This window comes from Chelon labrosus, assembly GCF_963514085.1.
Source record: "Chelon labrosus genome assembly, chromosome: 14".
Classification (NCBI taxonomy): Eukaryota; Metazoa; Chordata; class Actinopteri; order Mugiliformes; family Mugilidae; genus Chelon; species Chelon labrosus.
In genome coordinates, this window is record NC_140347.1 from 21,484,406 (window position 1) to 21,499,043 (window position 14,638).

General features: G+C 42.2%; 1 protein-coding gene across 1 annotated transcript in view; it reads left to right on the forward strand.

Moving 5' to 3' along the window:
- The window catches only part of nrxn3b (neurexin 3b), a gene marked incomplete at its 5' end in the record, with an annotated part of 269,437 nt that overhangs the window by 54,102 nt on the left and 200,697 nt on the right, over window positions 1-14,638 (forward strand). The window contains 2 exons of the mRNA XM_084560987.1: window positions 5,100-5,401; window positions 8,523-8,684. Of these exons, the coding sequence (XP_084417113.1) occupies window positions 5,100-5,401; window positions 8,523-8,684 (464 nt within the window). The remainder of the gene's footprint in view (window positions 1-5,099; window positions 5,402-8,522; window positions 8,685-14,638) is intronic.

The window sequence follows — 14,638 nt, forward strand, 5'->3', positions numbered from 1 at the left end:
TACTGCTTGTCTCAACACTTAATGTCATTTTGTTTCTCTGGAGAGCCACTGGAAGCACCTCTGTCTCTCCATCTCTCCATCTGCCACTCTCACTCTCCTGTTCTTGCTCTCTCCGTTTCTCTGTCTCCCAAACTCTCCTTTATCCCTGTCACTTTTCCTTCTCTTTCCCCCCCCTGCCCCTGTCGCTCCCTTCCTTTTCGTCTTGCTTCCTCTTTGTCACTTCTGTTTATGTTTATCTCTCCCTTAGCCTCCCTCTTTGTCACTCCTCCCCTGCTCAGCCTGCGCTTGCAGACATCAAAGCCGGTCTCAGACAGGTCGTCCACCACGGCTTCACAAGGTTACATGAATTACGAGATGAGAAAAGAAGTGTCGGGGTGACAATTCCCTTTAACCTCTTAGATATGTCATGTGACATCATTAAAGCTGTCCAGAAGAGGATGCAGTCAGAGCAGTTTGCGTATACTTTTTGACGGGAAAAGAAATCTGGAAGGAAATCTCATATACACAGCTTTTTTTTTTTTGCTACTGCTGACGTCAGTACTTTTGTGCCCTGATTGAATTGAATAATTACATACAGTACACTGGTTGTAATTGGCAAGGGAAATATTACCATGCAACGGCGCATTCTACCAAATCTCCCTTTAACATAAGCCTGTCTGACAGTGCCGCCTGCCTTTGAAGAGAGAGACATCATCCATGATGTTCCAAATTCATTTGACATGTGATGGCTCACCATTGAGCTCAAAGCAGCACAGTTGGCGACAGCCCCTCCCCGAGAAGCAGCAAATCACTTTGTTCATTTTGGGCTGCATCAGGCTAACCGTACTGATTTAATTGTTATTATCAAGTGATGCTATTTTCTCTTTGGTAAAGAAGGAAACAACAAAGTGGACTAGACAGAGAGAGAGAGAGAGAGAGAGAGAGAGAGAGAGAGAGGAGGCGTGGATTTTTGTGGCATGACACTGCAACCTTGAATGGCCTCCCTTCCTGAGGGTGCACCACAAAAAGCAATGGCTAAAAGCAGAGCGTTGCTCTCTATGTTTAGGTTTCAAACTCCAGGCTTGTTAATCTGAAAAATGTAGCGCAAACACGCAGTTGATGTGTCGGATGTCATCGTAAATTGTGCTCACTTCACCAGCGAAGTCTCCTTGCCTGACTAGCCTCCGTGTGCGGTGAGGCTTTGTTGGCTGTGCAGCTGTAGCCTCCCCAGCTTAAGTCAGTATTTTGCTGTGATAATCAGCTCAGATCTCTAATCCTATCGTTAAAATCATCTAATTTCCCTTTACATGTAGCGAGCCCTTTTCTTCTCTCAAGGCGATAAGGGCCAGTTGGATATCCTGCAGCGCTCCTAAGGAGGCTGAAGGTTGTGGACCACAGCTCTGTAAGGTGACAGCGCTGGCGGCTCGGAGGCCCTTGAGGTCAGACTGGAGAGAGAGCTCAGGCAGCCCGGGTGTGTGTGGCGAGGGAGGGCGGAAGAGAATGGGAGATGGTAATGAAGGAGCTAATTGCTTCCAGTGGATTTTGAAATCGAACCCTAGCCCCCAGTGCATGGGCGAGGCAGCGCACGAATGGAATATTGATGACTACGGCGAAAAAAGGGGAAAATGACCCTGCTATATGATCGATATAAAAGCCGCAGATCTGTGCAGAACATGTCTCAACAGGCAATACATTTCCCCTGGTTTTTATGGATCCGTATACACTTACCACAGGTTTAATATTGCTGAAGTGCACAAATATTACATCATATCAATTTGCCCTCTCTATTATTCATAGCAGCAATGTTGCATTGGTGGTTTTTACAACTCCATGGCAACTTGGTAATTACATCTCTGTATTTAATGCAAATATGATAAACATATCATACAGTGCTAATGCTTTTTACTTTTTGTATTCTGATGATAAAAGATGATTGGAATATAGAAAAAACTAGACCTGGCTAACTCTGTAGGCTAGGCTAAGCTAAATGCTAATGTTCAGCAAACATGCTGATGTTTAGCAGGTATATTTACCATGTTCACCTTGTTGTTTGCCGATTGGTTCTGAACACAAACTGTGCCAAGTATGACGTTTGGACAAATTATAATACTGACCTTATGACAGACCTAGATGAATAGTTATGTGTAATTACCCTGGAAAGATCATGAATATTCATACCAAATGTTGTCACCAGATACTCAAATAGACATTTCAATTAAAATTACATGTTAACCTCATGGTGGCACTAGAACAGCTGACATGGAAGTCAGTAGGACCTGTCATCTGGGAGCCATAATATCTGTGGAAGCTTTTAATTATTTGTTGAGCTATTTCAGTCTGGCCCAAAGTGGTGACTGACACTACCATCCCCCGAGCTGTTCTTCTGGTGTGCCTTAAAAACAAACAAACAAACTACCGTGCTGCTGAAACGTCTGTTTAATTCTTGCTAGAGCGTCTTATCGGGACTGGCAAAATGAAGATCATTTTGAACTCTGTAAGCTTGTTTTGCAATTTGAGCAGCGATCCTCAGATAGTCAACCTAATACGAGCATGCTGGATAGATGCAGGGGGGGTTGACGTGGCAACCTTGGGTTCAGGTGAGAGCAGACAAGATCAGGTGTCTGAAGTTGATCTGAAGTATTACAAAGTCTACACAGAACGCTACACAGGTGTTGTCTCTGTACTTTTAGTCTTTCTGACTCAAATAGGTTGAGTGCAGTATACTGTGTGTAATGGCTGCACACATGTATACGACATCAAGGGACTTTGCTTTGGGAAAGTAGAAGAAGTAGCAATTTATAAACCATTAGCAGTCTTGCAAAGTAAGCAGTCTAACCATGCATGGTAAAATGCTACCAGACATATGCACAGGCCCTTCAGGCAAGATGTGACAGAGGGCCCACTCCACTGATTCTCTCACTTTTTGGGTTATACTTACAATTCAAATATACAATTCAAAACATTAAAGCTAAGTGGTCTGACTTTTTAAGACATGCCTTTCTTATTTCTTGAGACCTTTGAATGATTTGCACATTGTGGTGAGCCCTCTGTGTTTCCCCTTAGGAAGTCTTGTCTTTATGGCACAGAGGAGAATGATGTGCCTACGTCCTGGAGAGTGTTCTTCACTTGTCTGGGTGTTGTGAAGAGGGTTGTTTTTATATATCACTGAAAGGATCACGAGATCATCCATGCCACCGTATGTTGCTGAGCTCACTATTATCTCATTTTATCTCTCTAAAAGTTTGTCCACATCTAATGTTCCCTTGCTCAGTCGGTTACAACGAAGGAATGTAAAGGGTTGTAATCCTTCCTCTAATTTGGATGTGAATATGCTCATACTCAAGCTTGTGTTTTCAGTCAAAGCCCATCTTCATATTGCAACTGTGGCTTTTTGCAAGTGTTTCATTGATCACCTGAAAGACTTTTCAAAAAAGACACAGGCAGAGTTGATGGAACTGACATGCCACTTGTTGTTTTTCTTCAGTAATTACAGAACAATCATTTCGCTTGTGATGTCCAGCACCATTGTTCAAAAAACATTTTTATTTTTTTCATGCAATCAGCTGGCTTCTCTGTGCTGGCAATTTTTTTTAAGATTACATATATGAGATCAGTAGAAATGGAGGAGTTTTTGTTCCTCTAGTGTGTGTTCTTTTGCCTCCCCATGTTGCACTGTCTCAGTGGTAATAATGGCTTCTATTTATTCCCCCAGAGCATGGATGAGGGCTTTCACAGGGCCTTTGTTGCCTCCCCTACTATTTCCTCTTGTCTGTGTGTTTTGTGCAAAGACACGAGTTTGACGCCGAGGGGTGAATTTCTCCACGACCGGAATCAGCACCCCATCATCCCACAGCCTCGCTCCACTTTCCATTTGTTTCTCTCTCAGAATTCTCATTCTGATCCCCCCCCCTCCTGATATAGCTTTCCTTTCTCCCAGCTCCACAACACTGCTCCCTGAAGTTTACACATTGCCTGATCCAAAACAACAAACGGAAGCTTTCCGGCTCGCAGCCTTTGTGCTCTCTCTCCGTTTTTGTTTCTCGTCTCTGTTTTCTCTGCTTGTGCCGTTTCTTCTTCCACTCGTGGCCGTCATTACTCGTTTGTGAGGACACAAAGGAAACAGAATAACACGTCCAAAATGGTTTCGCTGGCAGGTAATTACATAGTTACCAAGAGCCAAAGTGGTGAGTTTGTTTGGTATGGAGGCAGAGATTTTTCAGAAATTTCTGGAAGTTGATGCATGAGCAGGGTGTCCTTTAGTTGCTGGTTCCAGGTCAAACTTATCACACAACTGACGATGAGTTTGACCTTGTCTCTAATGGATTCAGCAAAACCCAAACAGGCAGCCATGTAAGATGAAGTAGACAAAGTGTCAATTATTTCATCATGGATCTTAGGGAAACACAACTCCCCTGTTTCATTGTTTCTTCCTTCACTTTCCCTCAGCCAAGCAATTTTATTTTTGCTCTCTCACCGTTTCCATCCATCCCTGCGCCCCCTCCCCTCACTTTCTGTCTCGAGCTGTCTCACCTTACTCTTCGTGTCGATCTAAAAAATGGACTCAGGAAGTCACTTTGCAACAGTGGAGTGATATAAAACTGTAAAATCAGACTAAGTTTGATTTATGTGCACCATTAGCGGGGAATAGTGTTCCATCATAAGTAGTCTGTCTGTCTGGAGGCTGTATCCGAAACCTAAACCCACGGTCGTGCAGATAGGATTTTATGATCTCAACTGAATGATGGGATTATCATAGCTGTAATTATTGTGAGAAGTGCATTGTGGATGTGTGTGCGTGTGTGTGTGGATGCTTGCTTGAAGTAGCCTTCTCTGCAGCACTCACTGGTTCTCATATTTGCAGAAGCTGCTTCTTGACTGATGCAGATAGACGAGAACGTTTGTTTCATGTTTACACTAAATGTGTGATTAAATGTGATGATGAATGTTTGGTGCAACTCATGAGGCAAATTTTTATTTTAGGGAAAATACAAGATGAATCATAGCAGTGCAATGCAGCAAATAAGAGAGCTTTCTTGAGAAATGCATTACCTGATGAACGTGACAAGAATGTGCATAATGCCTAAAAGTAACATCTTGCTTCTTGTCTCTCTCCATTCCAGCGAGGGAGGAGAACGTGGCCACCTTCCGTGGCTCGGAGTACTTCTGCTACGACCTGTCCCAGAACCCCATTCAGAGCAGCAGCGATGAGATCACGCTGTCCTTCAAGACCTGGCAACGCAATGGCCTCCTCCTCCACACGGGAAAATCCGCAGACTATGTCAACCTGGCACTAAAAAACGGGGCGGTTTCCCTCGTCATCAATCTGGGCTCCGGGGCCTTTGAGGCCATCGTCGAGCCAGTCAATGGAAAATTCAATGATAACGCCTGGCACGACATCAAAGTGACACGCAACCTGAGACAGGTAATCGGGGGTAACAGTGATGGACGGAGTTTGAAGGCGTTTTTTTTTGTTTTGGTCTAGATAAGCTGCTTCCGAGAGCTTTTGAGAGGGAGCTGGCATTAAGAATGTCACCTTGTTCTGATTGGTTGTCATTCCATCGCTACAGTTCAGAAACATGACTGAGACAGATGTCATTCTACTTTTGGTTGTCTTTACAGTGACATGAATATTCTTTTTCATTTAATTTCATTGTCTTTCCTTCTAAACGAACAGTTAATAAAACAGGTGAAAGCAGTTCTGCAGCATGTGAGTGACAGAATATTCAAGTGTTATTTTTGCTAGGTGTTTTCTTGTTCATTGGCATATTGAACTCAAGTTTCTTGTGTCATCTAATTAAAGTTATCTGATAATTCTATGCTTCACACTCCCCTGAGCTGGCACTTCTATCAGGCGCTGTCGCTATCTCCTTGCTTTCAGAAACGATTTTTATTTTATTTTTTGCTTGCGTAGAATATAGACTTTAAAGCCAGGCGGAGAGTGTTTGCCTTTGAGCTGTCCATTAACATAGTATTTATAGCACAGACGATCATCGTGCTTTTTAAAGACAGAGATACATTTCCATCAAATGGGCATCTGTTCGGCGTTTTCAGAATTTGTTACTTGGCAGGTACCGTTTGTCGTTCTCCTAATGTAATTATAAATGAGCTTGTTTTGCTGTTGAGTGGAGCTTTAAATCAATGCTGTCTGCATGATGCTGTAGAAAGAGTAACAAACTAATAAGAGGTAGAGCCAGCAGCAGAATGTGAAGGTGTTCATTGTCTTGGTCGACCTTTAGTTTGTCTGCAAGGTGAGACAGCATTTAACGTTGTTCTCAGAGCAGCACAACAAGTAAGTGCCGATTTTCTGACCCTACCTGACAGAAAGCCTTTGTCTCACAGGTTAGTAAAGAGTTGTAGCTGAAAGTCCCAACAGGATGATGCACAGTTTAGGAGGTTATAAACTAAGAGCCAGGGGCTGCTTGCCTGCTGTCTTCTTTTTTTCTACAGATCTGTCTTTCTTTCACTATCATTTTCTTTCCTCTTTAAAAGGCACTCTTTGTTAGACGGAAGGTGAAAAAACACTACAAGTTTTGTTGGAATTTAAGCCATCCTACACAAATTTTTAGCTGAAAGTCCCAACTCCTGCAGCACTTCTCCTTGTGTGTTTTATTTTATTTTCTCTCGGGACTCTGATGTAGAAAATTTGGCTAGGATGGCACCATGGCACTTTATTACTGTCGTGACTCTCTGACAAATCGTGTAGTGTTAATTCACCCGAACACTAACTCATCCATGATAAAAGTCATTATTTATTACTAACCAATATCTAACCAACTAATGTACTAACTAACATCCTAATTCTTCATCGTTGCTTTTGGTTTTTGTTTTCTGTCCATCCTTATTAACAACCTTTTTTGTTCACTATTCTTTTGATTTCCTTTCTTCCCCTTTTTCTGGAAAGCAATCAGGCATTGGACACGCTATGGTAAACAAACTACATTGTCTGGTAGATATCATTCTTATTGTCTTTTTTTTGGGTTTGCCGTGTGTCCCCTCCCCCTCTCTTCTTTTATTCGTTCTCTTTGAGTTCCATCCTAGACACTCTTATCAAAAAATGAGGAGATGGGTTTGTATTACCAGCCAATTCTTTCTTCGCTTCTTCTCAATTTCCTCCCTGACCTGCCAACAACCTCCTTCTTTACCCCACAATCCCCCATCCTGTTTTTTTTTCACTTTGGCTTTTACTTTTTTCTCTTTGTTTCCTCCACATAACTGCAGATTACCAACAAGTAAAATTTGACTTCTTTGCCTTACTCAGGGCAACTTACTTTTTATTTTGTTTTTCACACAAAAAGTCCCCATTTTTTGTGAGGACTGTCGTCCAGAACTGACAGAAGCTTACCACAATCCCAAAGATGGTTACCTCGACACCGTGCCCTAAAGAGAAACTTCCAAAAAGTGGCAACCCTTAACCTTCATTGCGGGAGCTCTGACAGTTGTTTCCAACTCACTATGGCGCATGGCATGCCCACACATCATTGACCTATCACCTCTCAACCTCATAAAACCTTGATCTTGTCACCCAGAATAACCACTAACACTCTAATTCATTCACTCACCTTCCACCTATCACCTTATCACTCACTTTGCCCTCCCTGTGTGTGTTTTTGTAGCATGCTGGTGAAAGTGGTGTTTGTGTGTTTTGGCTAACCTTGATCAACCTTACCCCTGGGCCCATATACATAACATATCTAAGAATAAGCATACTGATCTGGGATTATTGGTCTGGTCCAGTGACATTTTAACCATGACACCTGAGCTAAACCTGATCAAAGATCAGCATAAGCTATTCTGAGAGTGTATATGAATACGGACTCTGGTCTTGATTGTGCATGAGTCACTGCACCAAGTGTGGCTTGATCCAGCTTTGTATGGCACCATTGATCCACTTACTCCCTTACACGTCCAGTTAAGTGTGTTTAATTTGCCTTATAACAGTGATGACCTTGGTTTGCACATTGATGTAGTGTGAAAAGCCCCTTTGTTTTGCATGTGCGTGGATATATAGATGTAGACGTCTGCAAGTGAGCGGAGAACGTGGGACGGCTGGTGTGAGAACGGGTGCGTGTACGAGTGAAGGCGTGCGTGCGTTTGTGTGCGTTCACATGTGTGTACTGTAAATGTGTGTCTGCAGTTACAAATAAATCCCGAAACCTAAGACAAGTGGAATCAATTTGTCCTTGGTTTGAACATTGTACTAACCCTCCCCCAACCTGAAGTTTCAAAACCAAACCTAGAATCCATTCTCTTACCCCCATCAAAGATAAAGAAAATATGCCTCAGCCATATTTTCTTTACCTGTCCTGTGAATCCTATGGCAAAAATTCCATTAACAAGATCCAAACGCTGTCTGATCCAAAATCGCTTCAAGGTACCGAATGATTCTGTAAATGAGAAACCAACCTACAGAGTGGACCCTAAAGAAAAGCTCAAGTAGCTCATTTCGAATGCAGACCATGGAAGGTGGTGTGTGTTAGACACAGCACTGGATCGAATCCCAGAGTGTAATGGCTTGGCTTTGGCTATGTGTTACCCTTCAACAGGTGACAATCTCCGTTGATGGGATCCTCACCACCACTGGCTACACCCAGGAAGACTACACCATGCTGGGCTCCGATGATTTCTTCTACGTGGGTGGGAGCCCCAGCACTGCTGACCTGCCCGGATCTCCAGTTAGCAACAATTTCATGGGCTGCCTCAGAGAGGTAGGACGGTCTCAGATAAATACAGATAGATGATGGGTGTACTTCCAACTCAGTATAGCATGAGGAATGTTCACTCTAAATACTGTCAGTGTTTCAGGAATGGTGCTGGCGTGCAGCTACTTTCTTGGACTACACAAAAACAACAATCAGCACACTTTCTCTGAAAGGCAGGAGAAAGAGAAATAAAATATAAATTACATTACCAATTAAAGCTGCTGAGTTGGCAGAGGAACTATCAGACTTTCAATATTCTCCTGCTTAATCTAATTCATAACACTTTCTGCAGTTTGTGTGTGAGAAAATATCCCAAAATTGCTTCTGTCACATGTAATTTGCTGCATCAGCTTGAGTGTGCTGCTAAAACGCCTCCCAATAGGCTGCATTCTGAAAGAAATATTTACTTAAGATGAAATAAGAAAGAAGTGCAGTTGTTTCGGGACGTTTATAATGTATTGGCGAGCTATTTCAGCTTGTGAGTAGAGCCTAGAAATATATTAAGTACCCTGTTATTTACATTTTGCCCACTATTACTTATTCTGTAGCAAGTAATGATAACAAAGGGATGGTGTAAAGAGCTATATATATAAAAAAAAAAAAAAAGATATCTGCACTTCAGTGGCACTTTCAGAAATATCATTATGTTTTATGTGTTCACAACATGTGATTTTATACAACTATATAAAATGTATTTTTGGAGCTGGGGTTAGTAACGTGTTGGTTTTCTGTTCATAGTTTGCTGGTTAAGGCTCGTACAGATTTCTAAGGTGGAATAGTAAAGCAGGTTTTTTGCTGAGCTACACCCCTGTCAGCTGCTGCTGAAACGATCCAGGCAGCAGTTGTAGTTGCAGCAGTTATAGCGGCCAGGCGTAAGGATGTAATCTAGCCCATGAAGCCCCTTGTTCCAGCTTTTCTTAGCGCGACAGATGGATCATATAAAATGAAGACATTCAACACTGTAGCGGTTAATTGATCCTCTGTGTTTTTATCCTGCGAAGAAACTGGTTGAAGTTTCTAACTAGGATCATGTGTCAGCCAAAGAAATGCCAGCAGCTGGCAAAACAATCTTGTGATACACAGTACGTTACCACCTCATTAAAATTTCATAAAAATACTGTGAAGGCCGCAGCCATGAAGCGATGACTGTCACAAATAGGTGGCTGCTGAGTTTGAGATCTAGCTATTAATAGTGCTTGTAAAAGCTTCATTATATACTCAAGTAAACATAGCAGGACGATTAATTACTTGGATACTGAAGTGAACTCAGAATTAGCTCTGAATGTCACTACATTAGAAACTGATGAGTTCACTTACAGATGGGCGTACTAAAAAGACATTTTTTTTTTACTGAGATGACCTGATGTTCTTTTTTTTTTCTTTAATTTGTGTCATCTCAAACCCCCTCACAATATGTTTAGTTGTTGATAGGGGCATTAATATGCAGCCGTGTTTCTTGCAGGCCCCTCCCCACCCTCTCGTGCTGGCTGTTCCATCACACTCTCCTCAATTTTGACAAGAGCCAGTAAAATCCTGTGATGTGCTGGCGAGCTTAGTGGGCCAGCGTCCAACATACAGTCACGAACATGCACACCCACACACATGCACACACACAAGCAGCCAGTTTGGGTGATGGCTAAGGGAAAGTCACCTTGTCTGCATTGTTGGACGTTTCAGCTGAGTGACTCAGGCTGCTGTCCTCTAGCCATTACCACAGTGGCTGATACATCCCTCATCCATACTGAAACTACTATGACCCACACAGACACTTGTTTACGGTACCAGACGTTTATTCCTGCACCGACCCAGCTTTTTTTGTACCTTTGCCCAAATTTCCAAGAAAACTCTGTCTTCACTCATATGCTTCATTGATTGTCAGTATTGATTTAGAAGACTCATAAAACAAAGATGAGAACTGCCTCTCTCTTTGGGTTTGTCATCAAGGAATTAGAGGTGAACAAAATACATTAGAGATGTACGTGGAGTGGAGCAAGGAAAATAGCCCAAGAAACCACAACGTACACCCTGTTTTGAAACTTCTCCCTCTGAAGGTACTGTATTTCATGAAAATGTGTATTAATGTTGTTTCTTACGCAACATAGGAGGATTTGTTGATTTTCATTTCTTGACAGCTATGGTAGCCAGTCTTGCACACAGCATGAAACATAAATGAGCAGTTGGGCCAGTAGTGCACAGCAGGTATGCCAGCTGTATGTTGTTTTATAGGTACTCTTAACTCAGCTAAACAGCTAAAGCACAAACATAACTTTAGGTTCTAGCCTGTAAGACGCAGTAAAGGTCTGCAAAGTTCCCAAATCCCAAAGTCCACACTAAAGGAAGTTGCAATCTCATCCAGACAACACAACTCCTGGTCTGTTTGAAACACCTTGTTTACTAGGGAGAACAGTTTGGCTCTGATGCCATCCAAGTCCACATGCATGCATAAACCATCCACCTGCCACAGTTTTGCACACATTATTTTCCAGGATTTAGATTTAGATACCTGCACCCGGTCATACATTGCCTTTATTTCTCAAATATGTGGGAATGATGATATAACGATGCCCGATATAGGCTGGTTTTAAATAAACATTTATTTAAAGCAAATCGTGTTCTAAAAAGATGAAATGGTTAACAGGTATAACTAATTGACAGTATAGGATGGACAAACATGTCACACAGCTGTCACTCTAAGTGAGCGTGGCCTTTGTTGCATCATTGATATAGATTTAATGGGTGAATTATATAAATATTCTCCCTTGTACAGCTTTATGGACAAGGAAATTACCTACAGAGACCAAAACTGGGTTGTACCGTGCTGTAACCCTATTTATGTCTGCTGTAAAGTTGGGCATTTGAAAATGGACGGCTATGGACATTGACTAACTTTTCAAGCCAGCCTCAAGTGGTCATTTAAGGAACTCCAGTTTTTGTCACTTCACACTATCAACCCCAGAGTTTGGGTTTGAGTGTTTCCACAATATGTGAAATACTAACATTAATCAGAATGTTAATTGCATTACTAACTGTTCTGTGCAACCTGTGAATTGACGAATGTGCTGGGACAAAACTGCAGTCCGCACATCATTATCGTTTGTTGCCAGGCCTTTATAGCTTTACATATTAGCACCAATATGCAAGATATTTAGATAATGTCCACCTAGCTGGTAGCTTTGCAGAACACAGGCTCTAAACTGTTGACAAAAAAAGAAAATATTTAGCCAGCTGACCAACCAAAGAAGGCTGGGCTTTTAGGGAATCGGGGCTTCAAGACACAGGAGCGGTTTAAATGTATCATGGATATCAGTGAAAACTTCCTGGATCCACTGTGTTTTCTCGAAAGCATGTAGATACATCAGTGTCTTGCCAAGTAATTCATTATTCATTTGTAAACACACAATTAGTTTGTGTTTGACTTTACCACTGGTGGTTTAGTCTGTGCCAAGTAGTGGATTGAAGAAAGCTGTTTGACCGAGTTATGTGGCCACTGTTGTGTGTATTGATGCATGTGGTGATTCAGTTCGTTCTCGCACAAGTGCTGAACTAATTCTTACCGGAGCTTGCTCACCCATACTGCAGTATATAGGCGAAAATGATGAGCTTAATGTGATATACATTCTATCCACTCCCAAGGTATGCTTCCATTTAGTTCGCTAATATTTAATATGTTCCTATTAATACATCCATCTTTAATAACCCCAAATGCTGTTTTGTAATGGTGCTAAAGCCTGCTGAAAGCTCCCTCAGACATCTTAAACTAATTGACTGACGAATGTAGATCAGCAAACACATTCACACTGACTGCGGTATAGATTTTATACTAAAATGGTCAAAGCAGGATTGATCAGTTATTTTGGGCGCAAAACTCCAAACCGTCTTACTGCTGTTGGCCTATTAAAATCGAAATTTCTGCACATTAGAAAGCGGTTGCCTGTTTACACATCCAGACATTAGGATTAATTTGGAGTCTTGTCTCTAGCAACCTGAGAAATGCGTTGCAAATCCAATATTCACTCTCCTTCTAGCTGTGTTTTGGCTTCCACTTCTTCCTGAGGGAAATATCTGGCTCTTTAGCCGCTAAATGTTCATTTGTATTCATCAGCCGGTTGCTAACTTTTGTCAGTCTTGGAAAAAAAACTTTATTTTTTCCCCTCAAACAACTGCTCAAGCAAATGCATTCATATATAAGTGGTTTGGAAATTGCTGTGATGCAAAGGCAGTTGTATCTATTACGTGTTGCCAATATTATCTGAATGATTCAGCACGAGTTGAGTGAGAGTGTTGGGTAGACAGAATCATGGAGGTGATTCACGATATGGTTGGATAGTGGTAGTGTGGTGTGATCGTCAACGGTTCATCATATGTTGTTTCATTAAGCAGGCGTGATGCCAGCTGTTACCCAGGACTATGCAAATTGCTCACAACTGTCCCTGTGATCTCCCCTTCATTTGTTTTTTTTTAATTATAAGATCTTTTTGATTGTCCATTAAGCGCACATTATGTGTTTCTTTTTACACGCTCACCTACACGTGCTCCCTGTGCGTCATCTCTTTGTTTCTCTCCGCCTCTCTGTTGGTCTCTTACACCATATTAATTCCTTTCTTCCCCCTCCACCTCATCCTTTGTATTCAGCATACCCAGAATGATTCAGTTGAGTTTGGCCCATGGCTCAGATCAGAGTGTGTCAGTATTTCTGTCTGACTGTGTATTTGCAATGTCTGGTTAGAAAACTTTGAAATGCTTCTGAAGAAAGAATGTTGGTGCGTAAAAGTCTCGTTATGTTTGTTATGAGTTGTTTTTTTTTTTAAGCTAAAGTACACTGCAGACACCTCTGTTTCTCTTGATGTCTGATAAGAAAAGAGATTCTGAGTGCAGAGCCCCTCTCTTGGCGAGTCCTTGCTGCACTCCTCTGCGCCTGTAGGCTACATGGGACGTCATCCGTTCACAATACAGACATGTCCCACCCACGCTCGTGTTTTGCCATGTGGGCCGCAGCGTATCACGTGACTGATGAGCCAGTGGGCAGCCGCCCGTCTCACTCTCTGGCTGGCCTGATGTTTGCAGTGCCATACAGTCAGTGCCCTCTGCAGCCTCTTCCCTCCCTCCTTCAACTCTCCCTCCATCAAGCCCCTCCCTCCGGCATCACGGGGCACCCGTGGCGGCACTAGAGCTGCGTAGTGGCAACTTGTGTCAGGCTGTGGGGGTGGCTGGAGCATGCAGTGTCATCTCTGTTGAGAGAGGAGGAGCTGCATGCAGGAGGTGGAAGAGCACGAAGGGTATGATGAGTAATGAAGAGGGAAGCATGCATGTGATGGTAAAAAAGAGTGAGCAATGTAAAAAGGTTGGGAGAAGATGAGATAGGTGCAGGTAAGGTGAGGGTCAGTGGATATGAGACAAAACTAGAAAAACACTGATAATGGACGGAAATGAGTAAAATGATGAGTGAGAAGAAGAGGGGAAGTGGCAAGAGACCAATATTTGGCCTTTGAGAGGAACATTGTCGTCATTGGTTTTGTGTTAGTCATCACAGTAGGTTCAGGGAGTGCTTGTTTTCCCCTCTATCAAAAATACAAATGTCATCCTGTCCTTTTAATTCTTTTACTTTTTTTTTATTTCCCCTTAGAGGACCACACAAGTGATGGATGTGTACAAATCTCAGACATCCATGGGAAGCCTTCACCTTTCACCCTTAAATCCCTGTAGGCTAAGCTGTAACACTGGTAAACAATATTTGTTTGTAGGATTTTGCTCTGGGTGACACACAATGTGTGAACCTAGGCTGTAGCTACCTCTGGACCTTTTATTTTATGGGAAGACAAAAATAAATCTGCTGAAAGGTATTTTTAAATTAAGAGTCATTGGTGGGGAGCACAGATAAAGCTATGATAACTGATAGCATATGAAAGCAATGGTGTTCTTTCCATTGACAACATTAGGACTATTTTGTAATTCATACTTTT